General features: G+C 39.2%; 1 protein-coding gene and 1 non-coding gene across 2 annotated transcripts in view; one reads left to right on the forward strand and one right to left on the reverse strand.

Moving 5' to 3' along the window:
• Window positions 1-1910: 1910 nt before the first annotated feature.
• Window positions 1911-2004, reverse strand: TRNAI-UAU (transfer RNA isoleucine (anticodon UAU)). Its single transcript has 2 exons — window positions 1967-2004; window positions 1911-1946 (listed from the first exon to the last, which is right to left on the reverse strand). It is a non-coding gene; the product is annotated as a tRNA-Ile (tRNA).
• A 3695-nt stretch (window positions 2005-5699) lies between these two features.
• Window positions 5700-25286, forward strand: part of HAAO (3-hydroxyanthranilate 3,4-dioxygenase) — a 33731-nt gene continuing 14144 nt past the window's right edge. The window contains exons 1-6 of the mRNA XM_002193089.7: window positions 5700-5900; window positions 9903-9981; window positions 18820-18903; window positions 20487-20593; window positions 23441-23530; window positions 24234-24277. Of these exons, the coding sequence (XP_002193125.3) occupies window positions 5821-5900; window positions 9903-9981; window positions 18820-18903; window positions 20487-20593; window positions 23441-23530; window positions 24234-24277 (484 nt within the window). The 5' untranslated portion in view covers window positions 5700-5820. The remainder of the gene's footprint in view (window positions 5901-9902; window positions 9982-18819; window positions 18904-20486; window positions 20594-23440; window positions 23531-24233; window positions 24278-25286) is intronic.

Here is a 25286-nt window from a genome sequence, read left to right on the forward strand (position 1 = left end):
TTCCACAGCAGCCCCTGGGGAAGGGACTGAGGGGAATCCCTGAGCTCACCCCAGCATGGCACCCTTCCTGCCCGGGCCAGCCCCTCTACAGCCCTGCCATGGAGGGGTGGGAAGAGACCCCCACAGCCAGCAGCACCAGGGCTCCCCACAGCGCGCAGCCCTGCCTCCACGGGAAGGCCTCGTGCTTCAGCAGCCGAGCACTTTATGTGCTAAACAGCCATCAGATAAACAGCATGCTCATTTTCTTGGGATTTCCAGTCAATCCACATAAATTGCGCTGATCTAGCATGATTTTCAGTGTAAAAAGCCTACCTTGGAACATGCTGCCCTTCAGGTGTCAGGCACAGGTGTCGACCCATTAGAAGAGGCAGAAACGCAAGAGTCACCTCACAAAGCGATTGTTTCTTTTTAGTTTTTTTTACAGAATCAATACAAAAATCAGTAAAAGCCGAGGTAAAGACTATGGGGATGAAGGAGATCTTGTGGAGAAGTTCACAGCACTTTATGGTCCCATGCATGTCCCGGCTGCTCTCTGGCACCACCATGGAGGCATGTCGCAAAACAGCTGTGCAGGCAACGAACCTCATCTGCTTCACGCACCCCGAATGTGGCAAAAATTGTATAATCACTCGCCCAGCAGGCCAGAGCAAGACCCCAAATGTCAAACTAGCAGCTCCTCCTTGGCAGGACGGTGCAGGAGCTGCTGCCTGTTCCTGGAGACCCACCACGGAAGAGGCAAAGGAAGCAGTGCTGCCCCATGCAGTCTCTTAAAAGGTCTCTCCCCAAGGAATGGAGTCCCTCTCCCTTTCTAATAATTTGTGGCTTGGGTTCTTTTTCCCCAGTTACACAAAAACAGCACTTTCATTTTTTTAGTATTCTCAATACTTGTGTAAATACTCCTCTGTACAGTCCTCAGCACTAGGACCTGGATATCCTGGAATGAAGAAGAAAACATGAAACTCACTGCAAGCAAAAGATGAATTTTATTCATTCTTTGATACATTATAGATATCTTATCTACTTACACTTCCTTATACCACTATGGCATCTGCTTCAGGGATTATCACTCCATCATTGAAAACTGTCAAGTTAATGTAAAATTCAAAGGGGACAAAGTGGTAGCTAAAAGACAGAAAAGATAATTAAGAGCCTTAAAGTGCCACTTCTAGGAGTTAATGCCTGCAGTAAAGACAAAGGGCTGATACGGGCAATAGAGACATCTCTGGCTATATGATACTGAGAAACTCTTTGAATTTTTTGGTATAAATTGCACTGTGAAAGCAGCAGACTAGATATTAACATAGAGGGGAATTCACAAGATCTGGGCCTAGACATCCACAAAGTGTCCTGCAACTTTCTCCATTACAGAGCTGCCCTTTTCCCGTGGCCCCGCTGCCTTTCTTGAGTGGAGAAACCAGACATTATTTGAAGTACTTTCCTTCCTACAGTGTGCACTTGTTAAGCATTACCCAGGCAATGAGTGCAGTTACAAACACTGTCACCACCAAAGGAGGCAAAACCGAGACGTTATCACCATTGAGTCACAGCGACTACACCAGTCGAGCCTTTACTTGCACTCTGTATGAAACAAGGCAATATAAATAACCTTAATTTCCTATAATTTCGCACTCACAAGCAGCTCGAAGAAGGAACACGTTTGTGTGCAGGGACAGCGCGCCGTGAATCCTGTCCCCTTCAGCGGGGACAAGTCCCTCTACAGGGACACACAGACGTGGCACGGAGGCACCAGCGCGCCCCGCAGAGCCGCTGCCCGGGCGCGCTGTGCCCCGCTCCAGCGGCCCCGCGGTGCCGCCAAGGCTGTTTAATTTTTCTCCGCACTTTCCTCCTTCTCCGTGCGGAGCGCCGCCGAGTCCCTAAAAAAAGCCGGTTTTGTCTCCCAAAAAGCTGTGTGCTCCAGGTGAGGCTCGAACTCACAACCTCGGCATTGCTCGGCTTTGTACTGCTGTATAAGTACCGCGCGCTAACCGATTGCGCCACTGGAGCCCTGACACCAACTCGTCCCCAACGGTTTATCAAGGGCTCGCCCAGCCCCGGCGGGGGAAAAGCCGCGCATTCTCGCCCGCACTGGGCGCTGAGCGGCGGCCCGAAGCCGCCCCGGCTCCGTACCCGGGCCGCACCACCCGTTAGCGGCGCGGGGAAGGCACGATGGAGCTGGCGGACGCCGCACTGCTCGGGGAAGGCGGCGCCCGCGAGCAAGGGAGAGAAGCGAGCGGCGAGGCCCGGACAAAACCCGAGCGCCCCGGCCGCCCCGTGGGGTGGGCGGGCAGGAGGCCGCGGGTGTCGGCGGAGCCCGGCCCCTCCGCCGCCGGGCGGGGCGGGGCGAACGCGCCGGGCGAGGGCGGCGGCGGCGCGGCCTGGGCCCCCTGCGGAGCCGCGGCTGGAGCGCTGCTCGCCGCTCCCTTCGCCGGGGACGAGACGGGCGGAGCTCGGCCGCGGGGCTTGTGGCACCGAGCTTCCCGATGACCTTGGTAAAGGCTCGGGCCGCTGGGGCTGCCTTCCAGCCTCACGCTCAGGGGCAGCCGTAGGGTGACGGTGCTCCCTTGGTCATGCTCAGGACCAGGCCGCAGGGAGGAGTAAGCAGTGACTGGCAGGGAATTAATGTTGGTATCTCTGACATCGCCGCTGTGTGCGACACGAGGGGTGCCTGGCACTCTCAAAACAAGTGTTTGTTCAACACTGTACGTGCATGGTTAAAGTATATCTCCAGCATGGGTTTATCTGTCCTTCCTTACGTGGCAAAAAGATGGTAAACATAACCGTCTGCAGCAGATATTCAAACCCAAGTGTGACTCCACTCCCTCTCTTCCCCCAGGATCCCCGTGTTAAATGAGAAGCACATCCTCTCCGTTCAGTGTCAGCTCACTTGCCAAGGAGCTTTTTCTCCTGTTGATATTACTACTGTGGGCATTACCTAAAATATATTTCCATGATATGCACCATTGACAGGTGAAGCAGCATGCAAATGCTGCTGTATGTGATCCTTGAGTGAGGTGTCTGGCTTGGCGAAGAGAACTGGCAGCTCATTTCTTGAGAGAAATTCTCCATCATATAGGTGTACCTATGGCATACCAGAAAACAGCAGCAGCCTTCATTACCCTTTACATCATTATGGTAACAAAATAGTCTATACAACATAAAGATAGCTGGGGGGGGGGGGGGGAAGTAGTATGGAGAATGTAGTTAAAAAAACAATATAGCCCAGTGTCAATATTTAACTTGTATTCTTTTGTTAACATATTTTTCTTGCTGGACACAAGCTTGTAAACTTAAGTCTCTAATGGGTTTGGTGATTGAGGAAGGTAGAAAAATAGAGTGTTATCTGAAATGCAGCTTTTTCCAGTAACTCTTTTTTCCTGTACCTTCACTGCGATAAATCAATTATTTTAATGCAGTAGTTTTGTGCTGCCGTTCTCTTGCACTCCTTTGGCAGCAAAAGGTTACTCATCAAGCCCTTGCCTTTGCATAAAAGGAAAGATCAGGGCCAGAAGGGAGAACAGAAACCCCAGGTGTTGGAACAGACTTTGATGAATGTGAAGAGCCATCATGAAGAAGACTAGCAAGAAAAATCCAGGCCCCAGTCAGTTCCTGAGGTGTTTGAGAAGCACTTAATCGGGTGTCGCAGTGACTGCAACACTAGTTCTTATCTTTGCCTCTCCAGTACCCTTCACAGAAACAGAGTTTCATAAACTTTCATACCATGCAGTTATCTGCATTCCTTAGCCCCACTATTATATGCATGAAGTGGCAATTAACTTCATTTTTCAGAATGAAAGATTTTCGGAAGGTTACAGAAAATGCTACCCTGTGATAATAGCCTCAGTCCTATATTAATGGTGAATTTTGTAAGTGGACTTTGTTTCCTCCCTGAGTAGGTTTAACTGTCAGGTTTTCATACCTCATACCAGCCACAAAATGGATTTATGAGCCTGCAACTGAGAAAGTTTCTCTGCAGGTAATAGTACCTTCTATTCTGCCTGGTGGGAAAAAGTGGAGACAAGGGATTAGAGCAGTGGTTGTGGACAGGAGCCCTGCAGTTAAAACTGGTACTTTTAACACCATGATGAACAAAGATTGGCTCAATCAGTTCCAGGATCTGTGTTTTTTCCTACTGTGACTCTGGAGAGTCTCTTGGCTTTCCTGCCCAACAAATGGAGTTCTGCTCTGCAATACAAGTTGCTAATGATGAGGGAGAGCTTTACAAAACCACGATCATTAACTAGTGTCTGCACTTCTCCAGTCCTGCCAATCTAGGTTATAAACCCCTAAGTGAAAGTGCATTTCAAATAGAAGCTCTCTTTCCTTCATAGCTAAGAGCAGAACTGCCAGCAGCCTACAGAACAAAAAGTACCAAAATGTACCTGTCTGTAAGTTCAAAACCAGGCCCTATGTGTTTGCTGTGTGGTGGTGTCTCACCACAGCCATTCTGTTGGTAGAAATTTCATGTGCTAAATAAGTGATGTGGTGGTGGTGTTTTGCAATTGAATGAAACAAGAACAACTTTGGGCTTACTTCAAAGGAAATTACAGCTAGTCTCATTGTGATTGTATTAATACAGTGGAACTGTAATCCACATGTGGATCTTTTTATCCCAAAATGAATGGATTTTTTTCCTGTTTTATAAATTACATAGTGAATTTTAACTAAAGTGCAAAGAAGTGATAGAGACAAAGGTAAAATAGAGTCACTCTTACAAATATTTGATAAAAGCACAGTATTAGTTCAAAGTCACACTCTGTTGCTTTCTTCTGGTGGAAAATTACAACAGTATGAGTTTAAAAACTATTATTTTTGTACTGCTCATCGTGCTGAATTTTCAGGCCTGTAGCTGCACTGCTCGCTCATATGTGCAAGCCATGGAGAATGTACTACTCACTTTTAACCAGATAATTTTATCACCTTATACCCATACACATTCACCCACTAAGCACAGCGTAGATAAAAGTAGAAGACTGAGATACATCAAGAGCAAAGTGCTAAGATATTGTAATGTCTTGGGATTTTTTTGTTTGCCCACTCATCTCATGTGTTTGGAGTCTGTTTATTGATTTATTTATTTTTAAAAATTGGGGGTGACAGGGAACAGAGTGAGCAGTCCTAGAGCAACTGTGTGAGGGAATAAAGACTAACGAAGATCTGTAATGTCTGGTTCTTCTCAGTTTCTTATTTGCCTGACAAGTTGATGGCAGTATGCTGCACTTTCCCAAAGGGCACCGCAGAATCAGGGTCAGCTCTCCACAAAACCTGCTATAACATTGGCAGAGCAGATCAAATTAAGATGAGCATTTATGGACAGCTACTCTTGGTCTTACAAATGCAGGAGACATCTGTATTTTGGCTACTTGGCAAAAGAAGATCCCAGTATTTTCAAACAAATACGTGTACCACAAACATTCAGCCTTAGAATGTTGAAGGGAGGTTTCGGTATCAGACTTGAAAGGAGTGAATGCTCCAGCCTCACCCATTTTTTCTGACTTCTTTTCTGACTGGCCATTTTTGTAGAGGTAATGTTCACACTCCAGTAGATGCAGTAAAGAGAATTAAGAAACCCCCTGTGGGCAAAACCCAGTCTCCAAAAAAAATAGATATTTTTAAAATACTAGTCAATTATTAGCCAAGCTGCTGGAGGATTAGTGCTCCCTATGAAGTAACCTTTGGCTGATGTCCCTTTTGACACTGAAGCCACCTCTCCTACCAGCCAATCCTCTGAGCACTGGGGTTGGAATCACAGGCAGTCTGCTCACAGAAAAAGCACTCTTCAAATTCTGATATCTCGGGCAAAAGTTTCAGAGGTGGTGGACCATGGAGCTTCTTGTGAATGTAAGAAAATGGGTAGAAGAAAACAAAACTGCCTTTTTGCCACCTGTTTGCAATAAGCTCATGTAAGTAAATGAATTTTTTTTTTTACCAAGTTATTATATATACAAATATTCCTAGCTATAAGAGGAAGCTGCAAAAATGCATACATTGTAAAGATTAATAAGGAACCATAGTTCATCTCCAGCTGCAGACAGTGCTGTTCCAAAGAAAGCAAGTGAAATCTGACAATAATCTGAGTGCAATAACTCAGCAGAATCTGCAAAGATCAACTTGAATACAAGATACTTGTCTTAACTCAAAGTCACTTGTAGGCAGGGAGACTGAGTTAAGAGAATTTGTGTCAGGCTCTGTGAAAACAAACTCCTAGAAATCAGAGGAGATGGCATCACATGCAAAATCAAATTACAACCTGAATTAGCTAAAGCTGCTGAGAACCATTCAACATCACAGAGGAGCCAAAGCTGCAGGAGCAATCAAAATCAGAAGGGTATGTCACTGAAAAACAAGGAAAAAGGAAGGGCAGCAGTACCAGAGGATCAGATTTCCAGAGCATTTCCAGATCTGTGAGGGGAGGAGAGTAGAGAGCCTGAAGGCTCCATTTACAGTATTCTGAATGAGACAGCCAGTATAAGGAAAAAAAGTGTAGGCATTATGCAGTTGTATGTACACCTTGCATATGCTCTGTGTCAAAGCTTGTGAACAAATTCCAATGTGTCTCAGAATATTAACAAGGATTTCTTTGTCAGTGAAGCTGAGGAGAAAATATTTTGTCTAAAACTGTATGCAGAAAGCTTTCATTAGAAAGTATTCTGTCTAAGGAGTGACATAGACCCAGGTTTTATAAAGAAATGAAAAAGCATTTTCTTGGCTTTAATTAAAAAAAAAAAATCTATCTTTACAATTTTAGTCATTAAAAAAGATCAAAAAATATGCTTCTTGCCCTTCCCTTAAGTGCTATCCCTAATGAAAAGCTGAATGGGCAGTAATGTATCAGTGATACTAATTTCCATTCACAGGGGCAAGGCTTACTTTTCAAAGCAATGGTTACAAGACAAAGAAAAAGCAAAGAGTACATCCTTACTGCCATGTCTGTGTTGAAACTACAGCTCTGTGTAGAACTGAAAAATTCTGAAACTTGAATCACTACAAGTGTTCCCATTTCTTTAATTTTCAAAATGGATTTAGGAAGCATTTTATGAAGCATATTCATTTCTGAAGGTTACCAATTATAACAGGAAAATTTTAGTATTTTATATATATGGAATATTAATGTGTTTCTTTCCCTATCAGTATGATGAATCTTCTTTGTGTTTACTGCACTGTTCTGTACTGCTTACTAGTAGTTCTGTGTAAACCTTGAGTAAATCTGGAATGTGGCATCTATCGCAGACCTTTGCCCATAAGCATTTTAAGAAGTTACAATAAAATGAGAAACATTTTTCGTGATAAAAATTGCATCGTTTAAAACAAAATCTATTTTTCCAACATGGCTTTAGCCTATGTAGGAGAGTAAAACCATCTACTGCATGGATTCTGAGTCTACCACCACCTGCACCTGGTGCTATCTAAATGCTTTCAGGGTTTTCCGAAAGGTTTTAGGTGATTTTTCAAGAAGCAACTAATAGATTTGCAACATTTTTTCAAAGGCTTGATCCTTGATGTGCTGAGTAGAGATGTATAATGCACTCTTCTCACTGTGTCCTACTGCCTCATTGGAAGGCAACCACTTCGAAGTTTAAGTAACTTACTTTGGTTCAAGGGAGACTTAACAGTTAAAACTTGATCTCACAGCAGAACAGTAGGGCTTTTAGTGTCTAAAGTTATTACAGCTTTCAGGCTTTTATGACATTGTGTTCCCTATATTTGAGAGGATCACAATTTCTAAATACCTATTTGGGATTGCAACACAAAACCTCAATTCCTAAATGACTGCCTATTCAGAGTTTTACCAAAGTCAAGAAAACTATGCATCTAATTAAATTGCAGCTCTGACATTGTCTTTTAATGAAACTATCTTGTAAGTTTAAATGCTTTTTAACCTCAACAATGAGTAATTAACACAAAATCAAACTCCTTGACACAGCTGATTTTCACAAGTACTTCTAAAGCTCTTCTTCTGAGTTCAAAATATGATGCTTACCAAAAGGACTATTAAGTGTGGTCATGGACCCACTGATTCTTTGTAGTCTTATAATGCTTTTCAAGGGTTACCTGCTGGTATCATTTTCTTTATGAGGATGAGAAGAGAAATGTAAGATTATGGAAAACTTAATAGTCCATTTTTTAGGTCCTCATTCTAACAATAGTAGAGTCAAGGAATTTTCTCATCCCTGAAACCTTTACAGTACTCTTAACTGCATTTTGGCAGTCTTAACTGAAATTTTTCTTTGCTATGATATTTCATAACAATAAATAATTGTTAAATAGAACAATATTTAAAACAATTATATTAACCAGACAATTTTATTTAGCAAGGTGGACAAACTTACCTATTGAAGTTCCTGGTCATATTTCATAGCTGGAATTTTTTGATGGTGTCAGTATACATTTGTTAATGATTGAATTATTAACCTATAGCCTGTTTATTATATAAAGTCCAGGTAAATCTATGGGGTAAATAAATATAGATTTGCCAAATTAAGAAGTCAAGCAGTAATTGCTTTATAGCAGTATTTTCACTTTTACTTAGTGAACTAATAACAAAACTGAATGTCTATTAAGAAAAACCTAACCCATCTTAATTACAAGGTATTCACAGATTGCCTTTCTCTTATTGTACTCTTCAGTGTTGATTTGCATTTATTTCATTAATTATTATCTGTATTGCTGCTGTTTGGGTCATCCTGCCCTTCTTTAGTAGAAGTGTTCATTAATGCAGTAGCATTACAGTATGCTGTTGAAAATGAATATTAAATCGGCGTGTTACAAACAATTCGGATTTCAGTTCCTTATTTTATGATACAGATATGAAGCCCAGTGCTATCAAATATACAGCTTCCTATGCAGAGAACAGTCATTCTAATTCTGTAGTTTTATTTGACCACCTAATTTGTCACTGTTACTTGTTATGTCTGCATTACTAGTCCCCACTGTGTTGGTCATTATCATTTAAATACTCTTTACAGAAAAAGTGATAACGGTAGCAGACTGAATATGTATGTGCCACCATTCAGACCAGCCTCTCTCAATTAAGGCTTACAAGGTGATGACACAGGGACACGTAGTTGTTGTTCCCTGTGTTTCAGGGGATCATGGCCCTGCTGGTTCCATGTTACTGCCCAGAACCTCCTCATTGCAAAGCAGAGGTTAATACACCTCAGTTCACTTGTCAAACAGCAGGCAAACAAATTTTGATTCACAGCTAACAGGCCCTGATTTTGAGGGGTTTGTTTAGCAAAGGAAAAACTACTACCTTACCTTTTTATTAGTGTGAGTGGACTGATAGATAATTGAGGTGATAGCCATTCCTTGTGATAGCTGAGAGGAGTGCTCACTGGGGCTCTTCAGAGGGGCAGAGTTAAGAAAGGGCCTGGAATCTTCTTTTTGGAAATAGCCACAACCACAATAAAACCATTGTCATGTTATTCCAGCTTTGCAAAACCAGTATAAGCAGAACAGAAATTAGCTGGCAATTCCTACCATCAGTATCGCTGGTAATTCCACCAATGTGGGGGGAAAAAGTATGTTTTTACCTTTATTAACTTTTCAGAGTTTTACCTTTACATAATCAGCTCAGGTTGAAAAGCCTCTTTTCTAGTTCCTGTCTCTTAGGTAACATTCTTTATCTTTTCAAATCAAAGCTCTTTTCACAGCTGGCAGCTATTGTTGTCCTCTTTTCATAGCTGGAGGCATTGAAACACCAGGAGGAAGGTAGTTGTCCTCAGGTCACCCAACAGGACAGTGCCAGAGCAGAGAGATAGTCCAAGGTCTATGTCTTGTACTGGCTGTTGCTTTCCACTCAACATTATTGCATTGGCTCACTGTCCTAAAGGAATTTTAAAAAATAAATGAAATAAAGAACATCATTAACAGAAGTAACTTCAAAATGTCACTTTCTCTTCTAGGCATCGCCATCAATTAAATGTGATGTTTGTTGGAGGGCCAAATGAAAGGAAGGATTATCATATTGAAGAAGGAGAAGAGGTAACCTACAGGTTGTTTATATTACTCTGATTTATCTATAATGATTAAATGTAGCTACAGATTAGAAATGCCAGGCTCAGTGCTGTTGTATTTATTAGATATATTCATAGGCTTAAACAGAATCATTTACCAGAACCATACATTATCTGCACATTTTGTTTGAAACAAAATGTGATCAGATCTGTTTTGCTGCAATTAATTTCCAACAGGAAACTAGAGAAAGTGTTCTGACACATCCAAGTGTCTCATTTCAACATTTTGGAACAGAATTTTAATGATAAGGATATTTTATATCCTGATATTTTATGTCCTGATATATTTTATTATCTGATATTTTATATTAGGTAATGATTTTTTAAAACAATATTTTATTGCAGAAGATTGGTCTGTATTTCAAAAGTAAGTTTGGCATTCAAAAATCAAAAATACTTTAATTCACTAATTACATTTTTTGTGGACTTTGTGAGAATCATCAGCTTTTCAGCTTTCATTTGAGTTTGGAAAGAAAAGAGTCTTTAAATATTTTTCACATCATTCCCCTGTGCTCAAAGCCATTCCACTGGTGGCTCAAAGTCATTCCAACTTTTTTGTGAGTAGCATTGCGCCAAATGCAGCATAGAGGAAGAAAGAGTAGAAACCTAAGAAAATTGTAACAATTTACACCTTCTTTATTTACTGTCTTTTTCTTGGAATTGCTTGCTCAGCCTGGAGACTTCTCCACCACTGGCTCTGAAAGAATCCTAAGGGAATGTGATTACTAGAGGCCTGGAAGTAAAGGTATCAGGATGGAGACAATTTGCCTTGCTTCCCAGCAGAATAATTTAACTTCATGTCATTCCAATGACATTTGGCAACCTAATTTTAAGTATCTTTGGAAACTCAGGCCTAAGCATCTACATAGTTTAAGGCAGAAGTGGATCAAGATTCTATAAATCCTTTTGAAGAGTAAGAAAAATTCATTTACTTTTCACTGAATCATTTCTCCCCAGACCCATGCCAGCATTTCACAAGAGCCTTCATAGATTTCATGTTCTAACTGTGCTATGCAGGTGTGTGTAGCCTTTACAGATGCACAGCTTTGGAAGAACAGATGCTGAGTTATCTCTGGGTGTCTCACCTGTGTTGGATTATCACTACCATCTCCCAACCACAGGCACATCCATCACATGACAGGTTACCAGCACAGTTCACTGTGTACCTTCTCATGGGCTGTGCAGGGAGAGCTCTGGCAGCCCCTGGGACCAGGCCATCACACTGCTTGGGTTTCCTTAAAATCAAAGTTAGGCTGATTTAATTTAACCTTTTTTTTTTTTTTTTGTAACAAGATGTTCCTGTATTTGTAAATAACTTGGCCTACCCTTTTATCAACTCTTTATATGACTTCTCAACAATATAAAAAGTTAGCCATATCTATAAAGGCATAGTTTTTCATTTACTGTTGCATATTGATGTTATTGCTAACTCAAGTGGAAGCAAGGCTTTTTAGGAATCAGTACATGCTCATTTACATAGTAAGCTTCCCACAATTACTCAGAAACCAAAAATGGAAACATAACAACCCTATCACATAGGAAAATTGGCAATACACACCTCAGAAGCATTATAAGTTATGTACCAGTTTAACATATGGGCCAATTTTATTCAGTTTTATAAAAGCTCTTCATTGCATTATAGTTATTCATTGCATTTTACCATAGCTTTTTATGTGACACATTTACACCTTCCTGTGATCTAACTCAGAACCATATTTTTCATTAGAGAAGAATTGTGAGATAGAGAGTATCCTGGCAAAAGGGCATATTCCTAAATTAGGCTTGGGATTTAAAGAAAAAAAACATTCAAAGCCATGTTCAGCTCATTATTTTGTCAGGAAAAGGGTAATTTATAGTTCTAGGTGATAATTTGAAGGCAGACTATATAGACATACTGTCAGCAGGCCAAATCACGAACGCGAAAACCCACAAATCCTTCAGGCAAATTTAGCTGATGCTGTTCTACTTTTGGTATTCTCAAAGCAAAGAAGGGCTGGTTTGGAGAGAAAGTTACATTTAGGATTGTTTATATCTGTCCACTCACTATCTCATGCCTGTTATCACACTGTTCATGGAGTGTCCTGTGGCAGAACTTGTGCTTGAAAGCCTGCAGTTCACAGCAGCAAAGGGTTGGCACGCAGAGATAAGGGCTGAGGAGCATCCGCCTGCTCCCCCGAGCTGCTCTCTGCTGGTGCCATTAACGTGCAGGTGTATCAGGATGATTAGGTCTGACTGGCTAATTAGGAGGAAGAAAAAAATGAGGCTTGATTTGAAGTCTCTTCAAAGCCTTTTAGAATTTTCTCCTGGATAGCCATTTAGGCTAAAATGACAGCTATTCTAGCACAATTTCTTTTCTCCTCTCAACAAGCAGGCATTTCCTAAATAACTCTTATTTTCTTAGTTTTCTCTGTAGCTCTTCACCACCTTCTTAAACTTTTGTGCACTACTTCTTTGCTACCATTCTGCCCAAAGAAAGTCTCATACCGACACTGTGTTACACTGGGGAGGTTTTTTAAAGAGAAATACGAAGCTGCACCTTACACGAGTTAAACCATTCACAGGCTTCGGCTGGAATTTACCAGGAAGTCATATTCATTCTTATTTGTAAAGTTCCCTTTTTCTCCCTTCTCCATCAGAATAGAGGTAGTCAGCAAACATCTACTTGGACATTCTCTGCCTCTAAATCAGACTCATTCAAAATGAAATGCTTTGGGAAATGCATTTTCTGTTGGAACATGGCAAAAAAGTGCTGTGAGAATGGACCTATATATCTAATACTGACAGAACTTTCTAGGAAGTGTTTGTGCTGCATAATGAGTTCTGAGAGTTTCAAATGAATCATTATTTTTTATATGCCTCATTTGTTAAGAGAGTTTTGGGTTCCATGGACTACTGACTGCAATTCTTGTGCAGTCAACTTGATGAGGCCACTGAAAGTTTCTGTGGCAGGTCTGACGTGAACACAGAGCCACAGAATCACTAAGGCCGGAAAACAATGTCAAGATAATTGAGTCCAACCTTTGGCTGAAACCACCTTGTCATCTAGGCCGTAGCACTGAGTGTCATGTCCAGTTGTTTCTGAACACCTCCAGGAATGATGACTCTTCAATGCCTGACAACCCTTTCCACGAAGAAATTCTTTCTGCTGTCCACCCCAAGCCTCTCCTGGCACAGCTTCAGGCTATGTCCTCTTGTACTCAACCTCTCACAGCTATGGGGCAGCAGGTACCAGGGAACAGTCCTCAATATATCTTTTTCTTGGATTTTTCATCATACCACAGCATTTGTGACAAGAAGAGTTTCAGTGTTAACATAGCCTACAGGCTTCATGGTGTATTTATTGCATTTTCACTTGTAAAGCCTAAGGGTAGAAAAAAAAAACAAAACCTTCTTCCAAAGAAATAAGTGAAAACTCAAGTGGACCATATATTTTGGAGAAAGTTAATGACAGAGAAATCCTACAATCATAACAAAGCCTAGGTCCAGTACAAGAATTTCAGAATTTATTTATTGCATTGTGTGGGCTGCTTTGGAGAAAAGTGAGATATGCTAACAGCTAAATCTGTTAGCAGATTTAACTCACAAAAGTAATTAGGCTGCTGTCTCTTTACCCACCCTGTCCACCACTTGCACACAGTGAATCTCAACTGACTTTGATTTTTTTAACAATTTACATTCTGATGTTGAGTCTTTGTAAAACAGTGCAGTTCCATGCAGAGAAATTCAAATCAGCCATACATCCACCACCTGCAACACATTTGCATTGGCACAAATTCCACTTGGATTTAGAAGTCCCACTTCTCACTGTGCTATATTTTGCCCTAAGTTTCTGCTGCTCAGCATCTAGGTTGTTTCCTATGGATAGAGCCACCTAATTATTGGCACAGCCCCACAGACCAAGGCCCTCATACTGCAGTCCTAAAGAGAACTCTCAGAGAAGGAGTCCCCCCTAAGTCATCACTGTTGAGGCAGGACAGGAACAGAAGAACTCCAGAAGGCTAGATGATGTGAACTCCAACTGATTTAATTCAAATACATCACTCTTTTTATGAAGAGCATCATGCAGACTAAATTCATTGGTCTTAAAGTAAAAACATCTCACCTCGTTGGTGTGCAGTTAATGACGCGCGGTGGCAGAACACATCTATTAACAATGTGAACATATCTATAAACAATGTAAGAGAGATAGAGAATTATTTACATTCCTTTGCAATTCTTTCCCAGGCTCTAGCCTGGCAGAAACTCTCATTTCTCTCTGACTGAACTGAGAATACCTATACCCCTCCTTTGATCATCTTGGTTGATCTCTTCAGCTTCTTCTAGCACATTCACATGGTCTGACTGAGATACAACGTCATGCTTTGAAACATGATACAGGTCTGAGGTCACATCTGCCACAAGTCATCTGAGTTTTCTTGACCTGAATTTTGATTTCTCTTTCTCTCCCTCTCCCACAGACACCATAAGTATGACTTGGCTCCAGTTTCTGACAGATTATCTGCCTAAATACAGCCTGACCCCTTCTAGTGTATGCTACTCTCCAGTCAGCATGTTTTTAAGAAACTCTCCTGTCAGATCAATTTGCCCTTTGCATTTTATAAGGATAGTGGATGTCTGAAAACAAGGGGGAAATGGGACTAGGTGAGCATTCCCATAGGTTGTTTTGTGGTGTTTATATCCCAAATAAATCTGAGAACCCGAATCACAACAAAGCAAAAGAAATATTTTTGCTTCTTTACATTTAAAAACCCCATATTTATCTGGTAAAGACTCTTGGGATGTTTTAATAAGAAACAAAGCTCCTATTAAAATGTAATAAGAATGTTGATTCTCTTGCCTCAGAAGGAGATTATGTCTTCAGAAATATTTTTGCTGCATAAGATTGTTGGTATGAGTTTTGGCTAGTATTCAGGTCTCACAGATGATATGTAAATAAACAGAGGAAAATAAAAAAACAAACTATAGCAAAAGCCCGCAACATAGTTTTCTCTACCTTCCTCATCTGTTTGTCTTGTAGACTTCTGATGGCTCAAAAACCCTTGTGATGAGAAATGGAGAACATTGTTTTTCTGTACTCAAATAGATCAGTCACCATTGAAGTCTGGAGAGCACCCAAGCTCTACTCCCACATCAGAATTTGATTTGCTCTGCAAATTAATTTAATGCTTAGCCATATGACAAGCAATACAAGCCAGGATAGACCAAGCCAGAGCCTAATCCCAGAAGTGGTTGAACAATCCCAAATTCCATTTTTAGAAGCAGTAAGAACTCAAAGTATCCTGCTAATTGCAGGTCTCTTTAGAGGTCTGTAAGTAAGCTGTCAGCTATCAAAGCCCTCATGGAGCTCTGGGGTCCTGTGTCTAGGCAGAGTTTGATATCAAAGGTGGATACAAATTAAATTACATACACTGCTGTACATGAAATAAAATAGACTTGTGGGTTTTTTAGTTAGTCAATACAGATCAATTGCAAATCCTGTATTCTTCCACTACTAGATGCTTCTTGAAGGAGCGATTCTCACCACACTAATATAGTGATGACGTTTGTGCTTCTTTTAAGGTAGTATCCACTTGTTCTACTACCCTGTTGAAGTTTCTGTCAAGACAAGCAGCTTCAGCAATGCTTCCACTGATGGCAACAGTGAATTGCTACCTCTGTGCACCTCCTCTTCTTGCCTCCAGAAATGCCAGCATAATTTATTCTATGAGTATTCATAATGGAATGGAATATCCCTGTACAGACTTGAGAGTGCTTCAGCACCTGCCATGCTACCTTCCCCTGCAGGCATAATAGCATCAGGTTTGAAGCTTGATCAAAAAGGGTGAAGCAGACTAAGGAAGGAGAATGGATTTCTCCTACAGCAAAGAAAATTTAAGGCAAATTAAATTTATAAAACTAATTTTATAAAACCCTCTCAGTCTTAAGGTGGTTTCATTTGAGTTTCATAGGTATATCTGCAGTTTCCATCATCATATTGAGCAATGTTATGAAATAATGTTGTGCTTTCAGCAAAGAAGCACTCCTAGGTGCTTCATAACTTCTAGAGGTAAGGTGAGCATTAATAAAGGAGGTGTTTTTAGTGTAATTATATTGAGAAGATACCACATAATAAGCAGAAAACTAAAAAAAGTGCTGAAGTCTGGAAAAGAAGAAGAAAGGAAGAAGATACAGTAATAAATAAATAAGCACATTTAGTAACAAAGGATAAAAAGAATGGTGGACAACCGTTTTTTCTTCCTTTGGACACGTTCTTCACCCTGAAAGACAAAATTAATGCCCAATTGTGAGCTATTATGCAGTAGAAATATACAAATCTAGGCTTTTCTACAAGTGATACATGCATTTCATGTAACAAGAGGCCTTGTCATTAATAAGATGTTAATAGAGCAGAAATATTGCATATTTCCTCAGGTTTTAGTACTGCTGGGGAGAACGGATACTAGATTATTCCAGTAAGAACAGTACAGCTGGGAAAGCTTATATTTTCGAGTGGTATGAACTCTATTGACTTACTACCCTATAGGAGGATAGGCATATATATTTGTGTATATGCATACATATACATGTAAATATTCATTTTTAAATTTTTTTTTCCAAGAGAGAGACTTAGGAAAACATTAGATTTGCCCTAAATGCTAAAGTCAGTCAGTATTTAGAAAAAAGAAGTTTCCAACAAAAAGACAGTACTGTGTTGCCAATCTGGCCTCTGAAATGGGCATGGACTGTAAGTCACTGAGATATTAAATAGCTGACAGTTTCCTTGATCAAAAGTTCAGGTTATATTATAAGCAAAGCAGTAGATTCACTAATTGCTGCCACTTACATTAATCACAGTTACATCAGATGATTTATGGATGACTGAAGCAGTCAGGAAATTTAAAAGAAAAAAAAAAGTTTTTAAGAATAAACCACAATTTACAGTGAAAGGTACTATTTAAATTCAGTCAGAAAAACCCTTTAATTGACAATGTGTAGCCCACGTCATTCCTCCTCTCCCACTACAAAACAGTTCTTTTAATTCATAACTTACTGTTTATAATCTTTCCTTATGACTGTGATGCTTCACCTATGGACTGGATTGCTGACATCCACTCTCAAGTTTTTCATTTCCAGTAAGGTTTCTCAGCTGCATTATTAACGTCAGAAGCAGGATAAACTCTACCTCTGTTGTCCTGTCCCTCATCTACATGTCCTGTGCCTGTGTTCAGTAATAGCTGCCCCAGTAGCTGCAGGGGAAATAACACTCCAAAGCTCAAGACTTCCAAAATGATACTTTAGGTTTCAGCATTATCAGTGCCATATGACCCACAGCTGGTGTGACAATCCATCTAGATCAGAGTTTTAGATGAATCTTCTATGAACTGAAGGAGAGGTCATTTCCCCACTCAGATCACGCTCTGTCATGCCCAGTGGAAGGAGGGCAGCTGTACCTTTGGGTGCTGCCCTTCAGAAATGCCAAAAAAAGCCAGAGCAAAAGAACACAGAGAAATGGACTGCAGTGAGGATCAGTAGCCTGGCACTGTGGCCTTCTTGACAAGAGTTATAATTTATCTGTAGTGATGCCCCTGGCACAAGGTGAACTTTTCACTCATGTGAAAGCTCTAAGCATGAGCTTTTTTCCAGTGTATCTTCAGTTCTCTCTATTGTTTTGTTCCCTTGGCAGCATATTTATTCTTTCTCATGTTCACAGAGAGTGTATCTTCAATTCCAGGGGCATGTATTAATATTTCAAAACTCTTTCAAAAATAATACTGATTAAAAAATTGATTAAGCTTTTCTAATGTTGGAAAGAGTTCAGTTCAAGGGGTTTTCATACTTCAGTGGTTTCTTCTTTCCCCTATTTTTTTTCATTTTGATGAAATTGTAGTGACTTGCTATAAATAAGGGATTTTTTCAATGATAGTTCTAAATTTGAATCATGTTTCAGACTACTTCAGCTACACTAGTACTCTGGTTTCTAGATGTGGTAAAGGGAACATGGAAAGCACGGCAGAATTGACTTCTGGAAATATTATTGTTCTGCGCACATAAAATTGAGGGAGAATGTGCCCATTATTTCAGGTCAAAGATACAGATCTGCTTACAGATCGTAACCCAGTTCTGTCATGAAGCACGAGTACCTAAGCACCTCCAAGCCCCACAAACAGCAGAGCTGGTTTTCTTCTGAAAACAGCCAAGAAAAGGTCACCAAAGACAGATTTGAGTTCAGTGGTTCATAATTTGAATGCAACCCTTTTACATAAACACAGTGGGAAGAGCAGCAGCTGTTGCTGGATTTGAGGGTATCCACAAAATTAAAGCAGAACAGCTTCCAAATGAAAAAGCACCATTAAAAAATTGAAAATGTACACCAAAAGACCTGTATGTGCATATTTGGAGCTTATCTGGAGAATTTACATATAATTTGATTGATTAAAGACCCTGCTACATCTGAAATTAAGCTTTCTATATTGTGTGTGTAATTAATGGTTGCTTGAACTGTAATGTTGTGCCCTCCAAAAAATAATTCCAAGGATAAAACCAGGACAGTGAAATTCCACCAGGTCCAGAGAATAGCCCTATATGCTCTATATCCAACTTCTTGGATAGATTGTTAATTCTTAGTAAGATAATAGAAATAATACATATTCTGTAACTTTTTAAAATAAATCAACAGATTTTAGAAGCCAGTTTTTGTTAGAAAAAAATCCTCAAATATTTGCTACTGCAAATGGAATGTATTCATACACATAGTCTTTGTATAGAGAATATAAAGTACAGAATGTTTTGGAGTAGCTGCCTTAATGCTATATTCTTATTTCTTCAGCTTTTTTACCAGATTCAAGGAGATATGTGTTTGAAGATAATTGAAAATGGGAAACACAAAGACGTTGTCATCCGAGAAGGGGAGGTAAAACAAGATTGGTTTTCTGTTATAGTTGTACATAAGTATGTTACATGAATGTTTTATGTGTTATTTAGAAACAAATTTATCTCTGCTGTGCAAGAGATCGAATCAGGATTTATTAAAAAAAAAATCAAAAGCTTGAATGGAGTATAGAAAATTTTAAGTAAATAATAGGAAACTACAATAAACTGTGTTCAACATTTGACTGTTTCAATAACAGATAAAAATCCCTCTGAACATCTGGGATATCTATTCAAATACCCCACACTCTCAGTCAAGAACATGGGATCTGCTATGTGAATTCAGTTGGATCAGTCTTTAATTTACACCTTGCCAGGTACACACTGCTCATCCACCCACCCACATCATTAAACAAACTGCCTAAACTGAGGAATTTAAGTGATTCATACATTTTCAGCCTTCTTTCATCCTCACAGCTCGACTTTCCAGCCATCACAGTAGGACAGCTTTAAAAGAGCCGTTTACAAATAAAATCTATCCAATTTTTCCTTAGAGTAGTACTTTTGCTAAAGCACAGATTGCAGTGCTTTTACCAAGAGCATGAATAGACACTGGCTGTTACTACAAGTTAGATGTACTAGAACTACTACTCATGGTTATTGACACAGCTTGGACTGCACTCTAGTCTTTGAAAGGATTATTAGGTCTAGTGGAGACAACCTTTAAAATGGAAAGTATGTTAAACCCAATAGCTTAATACCATTAAAAGCATTATGGCTTTTTCAATGACAAAACAGAGCCACGTTTTCCAACTATGAGGTTTCTGGTGTTACACTTCACACTGCAGGAGCACACCCAGCTGAGATCTCAGCATGTAAGAGAAGCACTAATGAAAAGGAGCACACCATACTTGGTGGAAAGACTGACACTAATACTGCTGAGGCACTGTCATTAGCTCTATTTTGTAGACAGAGGAACTCTATGGACTGCCCAGCCTTAGCAAAAACATCTCCACTGGAGAAGAATACAGGCTTACCAGCTAGCTGCTAGGAAAGGGTTTATTCTCAAGCTTCAAAAATAGGCTTCTCTTAACCACATGTTGCCTAGTCACTTTGTCACTTGCATGAGAAAATAGACCCTCATATTTGTTATTTATTTCTGGAGAGAATAGCACTCCTCATCATGCAATCAAAGGTTCTCAAAGTGTTGGGAGGATACATGTGGCTGATTAGTTTAAACATTTTACTGAGCAGATAAAAAAATCTGCTTTTTTATTTCCCTTTCAATTACTCAGAAATTGCAGTAAGTTTATAAATTTCAGATGAGAAATTGATTGGATTTTCATTTCAGTTGTGCCTAGAAAAGGTGATCAGACCAGGAGGAGAGAACTTGCCTGCCATCAAGGCAGTGCTGATTGCAGTCACTGTGTCATCATTCACAGAGAAAGCAAGAAACAGTGTTTGCAGGGCTGTGGGTACAGCTGCAAAGGAGAAACATGGGATCAACAAGAAGTTGGGGAGAAGTGGGGAAAGGAGCAGAAGACTTTGCAGGTTGAGGGGCAGGAAAAGGACAATGCAAAAAACAAAGACTTCCTGACACTGATACCTTCTGATTTCACTTAACAGATGTTCCTGCTACCTGCCAGGATACCTCATTCTCCTCAGAGATACGAAAACACTGTGGGTCTTGTGATGGAGAGGAAAAGATTAAAAACAGAAATGGATGGGCTCAGGTGAAGTAAAAACTATTGACTAATCTGTTAGAATTCATAATATAAACTAATTTCTTATATCAATACAATGCTGTGTTTTCATTTCCTGGTAATTTATCAAATTCATCCTGGCAATTTTGTACTAATTCTATCCACATATCTATTTATCTATACATGCATAAACAGAGATCTCATTTAGCATTTACTTCAGTTAAACAAGGACCATATTGAAATTTCTGAAATACATGTGATTATAGTAGTCTACTTATGTACTATGTACTGCTATTGCCTTAGGTTTTAAAAAAGATCTCAGAGCTCTCTAACAACTCAAATAAAAAAGATTTTTTTATCAGTTCTGGCAAGCAGAATATTTATTCCTTTGTAAGCACTGAAAGCAAAAAGGTGAAGAACAGCTTTCTTGTCAAGTGTGTGGGAAGCTAGAAACAAAAGTCATTTTTTTCACCACTAGTCCCTCTACATTGTACACACTCTGCCTAGGTTTTATCTTCATGTAAGTGAGTGGTTTGCTTTGTCTTCCAGAGGGAGCAGGACTCAGTTTTGTCTTGTGTCCATACAGAACTCACAAGACTAAGAGAGAAAGTCACAACAGTTTAACATTAACCAATCTAGAAAACTGTCTTGGTATTAACCAGAGACGTCAGACCAAGCAGAATTTACAGCTGTCCATATAATCCATACAGATTTAAAACTGTGGTGATATCTGTAAAATGCTGTTTCTATCCTTTCACTTACAATTTTGACTGTTGCATGGGTAGTGTCATAGCAGGAAGATTACAAGTATGCAGAGCTAGAAAGATACTCTTTCATTCAAAGAAACAAGGCTACAGAAACTAAGGGACCATTCAAGAACAGAAACCCACATGATTAAATTCCAAGCTAAAAATAAGTCCAGTTCATTTAAAGTATTGTTTGCCTATGTAGTTGTCTCTTTTTTCCTTCCATTGCAGATCTGTAGCTTGTGTGGACTTATATTATTTAAAGGATACTTTCAGCTAGAAAAAAAAATAGCCAGTTATTTAGATAAAAACCATTTATTATTAAGATAACAAGAACTAAATAGCAAAAAAATAACTTAAATAGTAAAGTAAACTTTACTTAAAATAAAAAAACCTACCATGTGAAGTCTGTGAATGGTATGAGAGAGAAATGCTGAATGCCTTTTTAGGGATCCAGGCTGATCTAGAAATTTGCACTCCAATGTAGGCATGCTTATGTGGAGAAGCTAAACTAAAACTACCTTATGGTTTCTACCTTGCAGGTGGAAATTAACACATCCTCAATTCAAAATATCTAGTCAGATGCCTTAAAATAAATCAGAAGTTTTTAGTGCCCTTGTTTTCACACTGATGTGGTGAATGAAGACACTTGATGTTTTGGAAGTGAACAATCTTGTCATGCTTTTGAACCTACATTCCCTCTGTGTGCTCCTGAGACAGAGGGGAATTTACAACCAGAACCCCAAATGTTCTCATACTTTTTTCAATACCAGCCACCTGCAGCAAAGACTGCACAAGAAGAAATCATAATGCACTTTGAAGTATGCTGACTCAAAGTCTAATAATGTGTTACTGTTCCGTTATTTATCATGTCTACAAACCACAGTCATAAATCAAAGCCCCCAGCATGCTGATTACTGCACAAGTGAAGAGTAAGTAGCCTGCCCCAGTGTTCCAGCCTAAGTAATGATTACATGTCTTGTGCTATGAGAAAAATGATCTAGCTAATCTTAATTCTGTGGCAAATAAGCACCAAACCAAATAAGTTTGATGTTAGTCATACTGTTGGATACTTTATTTGTACCAAATGAGACATATTTAGCATCTCCCTTCCCTGTAGATTGTGTTCAGAACTTGTGCTGGCGCACAACTTTTTCTAAATTGGAGGTATAGATAGTTATTCTCTTCAGTGTATGCTCTTTTTGCAAAAGTTGAGGAGCCAGGAAGCACTTAGAAAATTTCTGGACCATATATGTATAGATACATAAGACAGACATGAATATACAGATATGGACAGGATAATTTCATAAGTTTTGTTTTCTCTTCAGACACACATTCCAGTAACTTTAAGCTAAAAGGCATACAGGACCTTTTTAGAAACATTGACAATATGAGTGACAGGACTGGAGCACCATTCCTTGCAGTCTTTTAAAAATCTGACTGTAAATTCTGTATTTGTCATTCCATAGATTGATTCCATACAGCAACCTTAACTTATTGACCTCACCAAAATTTATTTATTTGTTAAGACAAGAAACTAAAGCACATGAAGCACTAAATTCCTCTTCAGAGGGGTGATTCAAACACATCCCAAATCTGTGTAGCTGAAAACCATCTATTTTTCACTAACCATAAGCCACCTTGTTTTCTTATCAGCCCATGCATGGGCACCAAGCAAGCTGACTCTATCAAATTTATGTCATAGCTGCATGGAAGCAATTGCTGGAAATGATATTTGGGTCCAGTTTTTTTTGTTTTGTTTTTGGATTTTTTTGTTTGGTTTGGGTTTTTTTTTGGGGGGGGGGGGTTTGTTTTTTTTTTTTTTTTTCAGTAACTACATCCAAGGTCAAAGTTATTGGTCCCAAGAGATTATGGCAGCAATCATTTCCAGAATGAAATAGGGAAAGGGTGATTTAGGATTGATCAACAGAACTACAAGGCACTCCACAGAAATTTGAACATCCCACCAAGTCACCCAACCAGGAAAATGGAAACTTTCCTCAGAATGAAGTACACCAGGCTTGATAATAAGGTGCTCTTATGCAACACTGAATAGCTATTTTCTTCAAAAGACTGAAATAGCCTGATCAGTTGTTAATAAAAAGATTGACTAATGTGTTTACTTTATCAGATACTATGTTGGAGAATCAACTAATGTCCTCTTTGAAAAATGGTTTCACTGTGAAGATCTCGGCACTCAACTTGCACCAATAATTCAAGAGTAAGTTTTCCTTTATACATTTTTAAAAAAAATAAATTATATTGTAGATTTTTGTCAGCCTGTGGCTTATGCCATTAATTTGCTATTTATGCTGCATTTTACATAGACTTGTTAAAAGTTAATTGCTGCTCTATAAATTTTTAATCATGTCTTGTATGCCCCAAATTCATCAAATCAGATTTTTTTTAAAAAAGAGAAATCAAGTATTTCTCACATCCTTCTGGAACTCACTTTTTTGAACCAGTAAACTTTGTAGCACACTGCTTCTAAGTGCAAAAATAATTGAGTGAAAAATTAACACTGATTAATGCTATGTTATCAAGGTAAATCACTGAACTGCTTAAAGGCTTCTTTCACTCTTGCTTTAATCTAAGTACTTTTAATTGATATTATTTATGCATGATCAGGACTGTGGCAAATTTGGTAGAGAGCTACTGTCTAGGAAACATGTGAATGTCATTAATCAGTTTTTAAAATGGTTATTAAAAGTGAACAAAGGAAATGTTTAGTGATATTAATCTTGTAGGACTTTCAGACAAATCCTCTGTCAGTAAAATAGATATAGTCTTGAATACATGTGACAGTAGCTGAGGATTTGGCATTTCCATTATCAGCACAAAACTTACTGGCCAGTATTACTGCCTAGTCTTTGTTAACCTACAGAACAACTTTTTTACTTCTGTTTAAATGTTCATTATTCCAGGTTTTTCAATTCAAGGCAATATAAAACTGGAAAACCAAACCCAGGTAATACAAATTAATTTCAGAATTAGAACAATTGCTGATTGAAGAGCAATGATTCTCACCACATAAAATAAGTACCTGTTTTTCTTTCTGGTTGTATAAATTAAAGTTATTTTGGAAAGAAATTCCTTTCATTACCCCAACCACAGGGAAATTCTATATAAATTATTACCAACGGCATCTTGCTTGGTCATGTGATGCCATCTACCTATCAGGGAACTATACTAATGTGAAATGTGAAAACTCTATCCTTCCATGCCTGTCAAGTCTTATACTAACAAAATTTCACTTCTGACAGCCCATAAAGAGATTTTTACAAGTAGAATTAATACACTTTATACCTACTTGTACTCCTTTACCTATAACTGTGATCTATTCTTGGGAAACCTAGGGAAAACCAGATTATTTTAGTTCCCATAGGGTCTGATCTGTTTAGCATTTTATTTCCATGCTGTCGTGCCACATTTTTATTTTGTCTCTGTTGTGGATAGAGATTGCAAATTCCACACTGGAACAAATACTCTAGTTGTAACTCCACTTAAATCTGTTGGAAAGAGACACAAAACAGAGAAAGCGACTTCTAGAAAGCAAAGTTATTAATTTTGGCTTTAGGAGTCAGATCTCTCAAATATGATGGTGCTTTTCTGCATGGCAACAAAAGCCTCAGTTGCAAGGATATTGCAACAGCACCTTCAGTGAGAAATTTGTTTTGCTGAAACCATACAATTCTGCTGGCCCACAGCTTTAAATGAGCACCCACCGTGTGCATGGTCCACATTCCTATTGAATAACATAAACTATGCCCAAAATACCACCCTTAGTCTTAATTATGTACAAAAGACCACACTATACAACCATTTCTGCACCTGCAGGAACAGGCTCTATAGACTATTTGGAAGTGCTTTAGCTTTGTGCAACCTGGTCAGTTCTGCTGCAAGAACTACCTGGAAAGTCTCCATGACATTACCAGGTTCTTAATTTGCACATGGAAAATGATCATAAGAACAGCAGA

This window comes from Taeniopygia guttata, chromosome 3 (genome assembly GCF_048771995.1).
Source record: "Taeniopygia guttata chromosome 3, bTaeGut7.mat, whole genome shotgun sequence".
In the NCBI taxonomy this organism is placed as follows: domain Eukaryota; kingdom Metazoa; phylum Chordata; class Aves; order Passeriformes; family Estrildidae; genus Taeniopygia; species Taeniopygia guttata.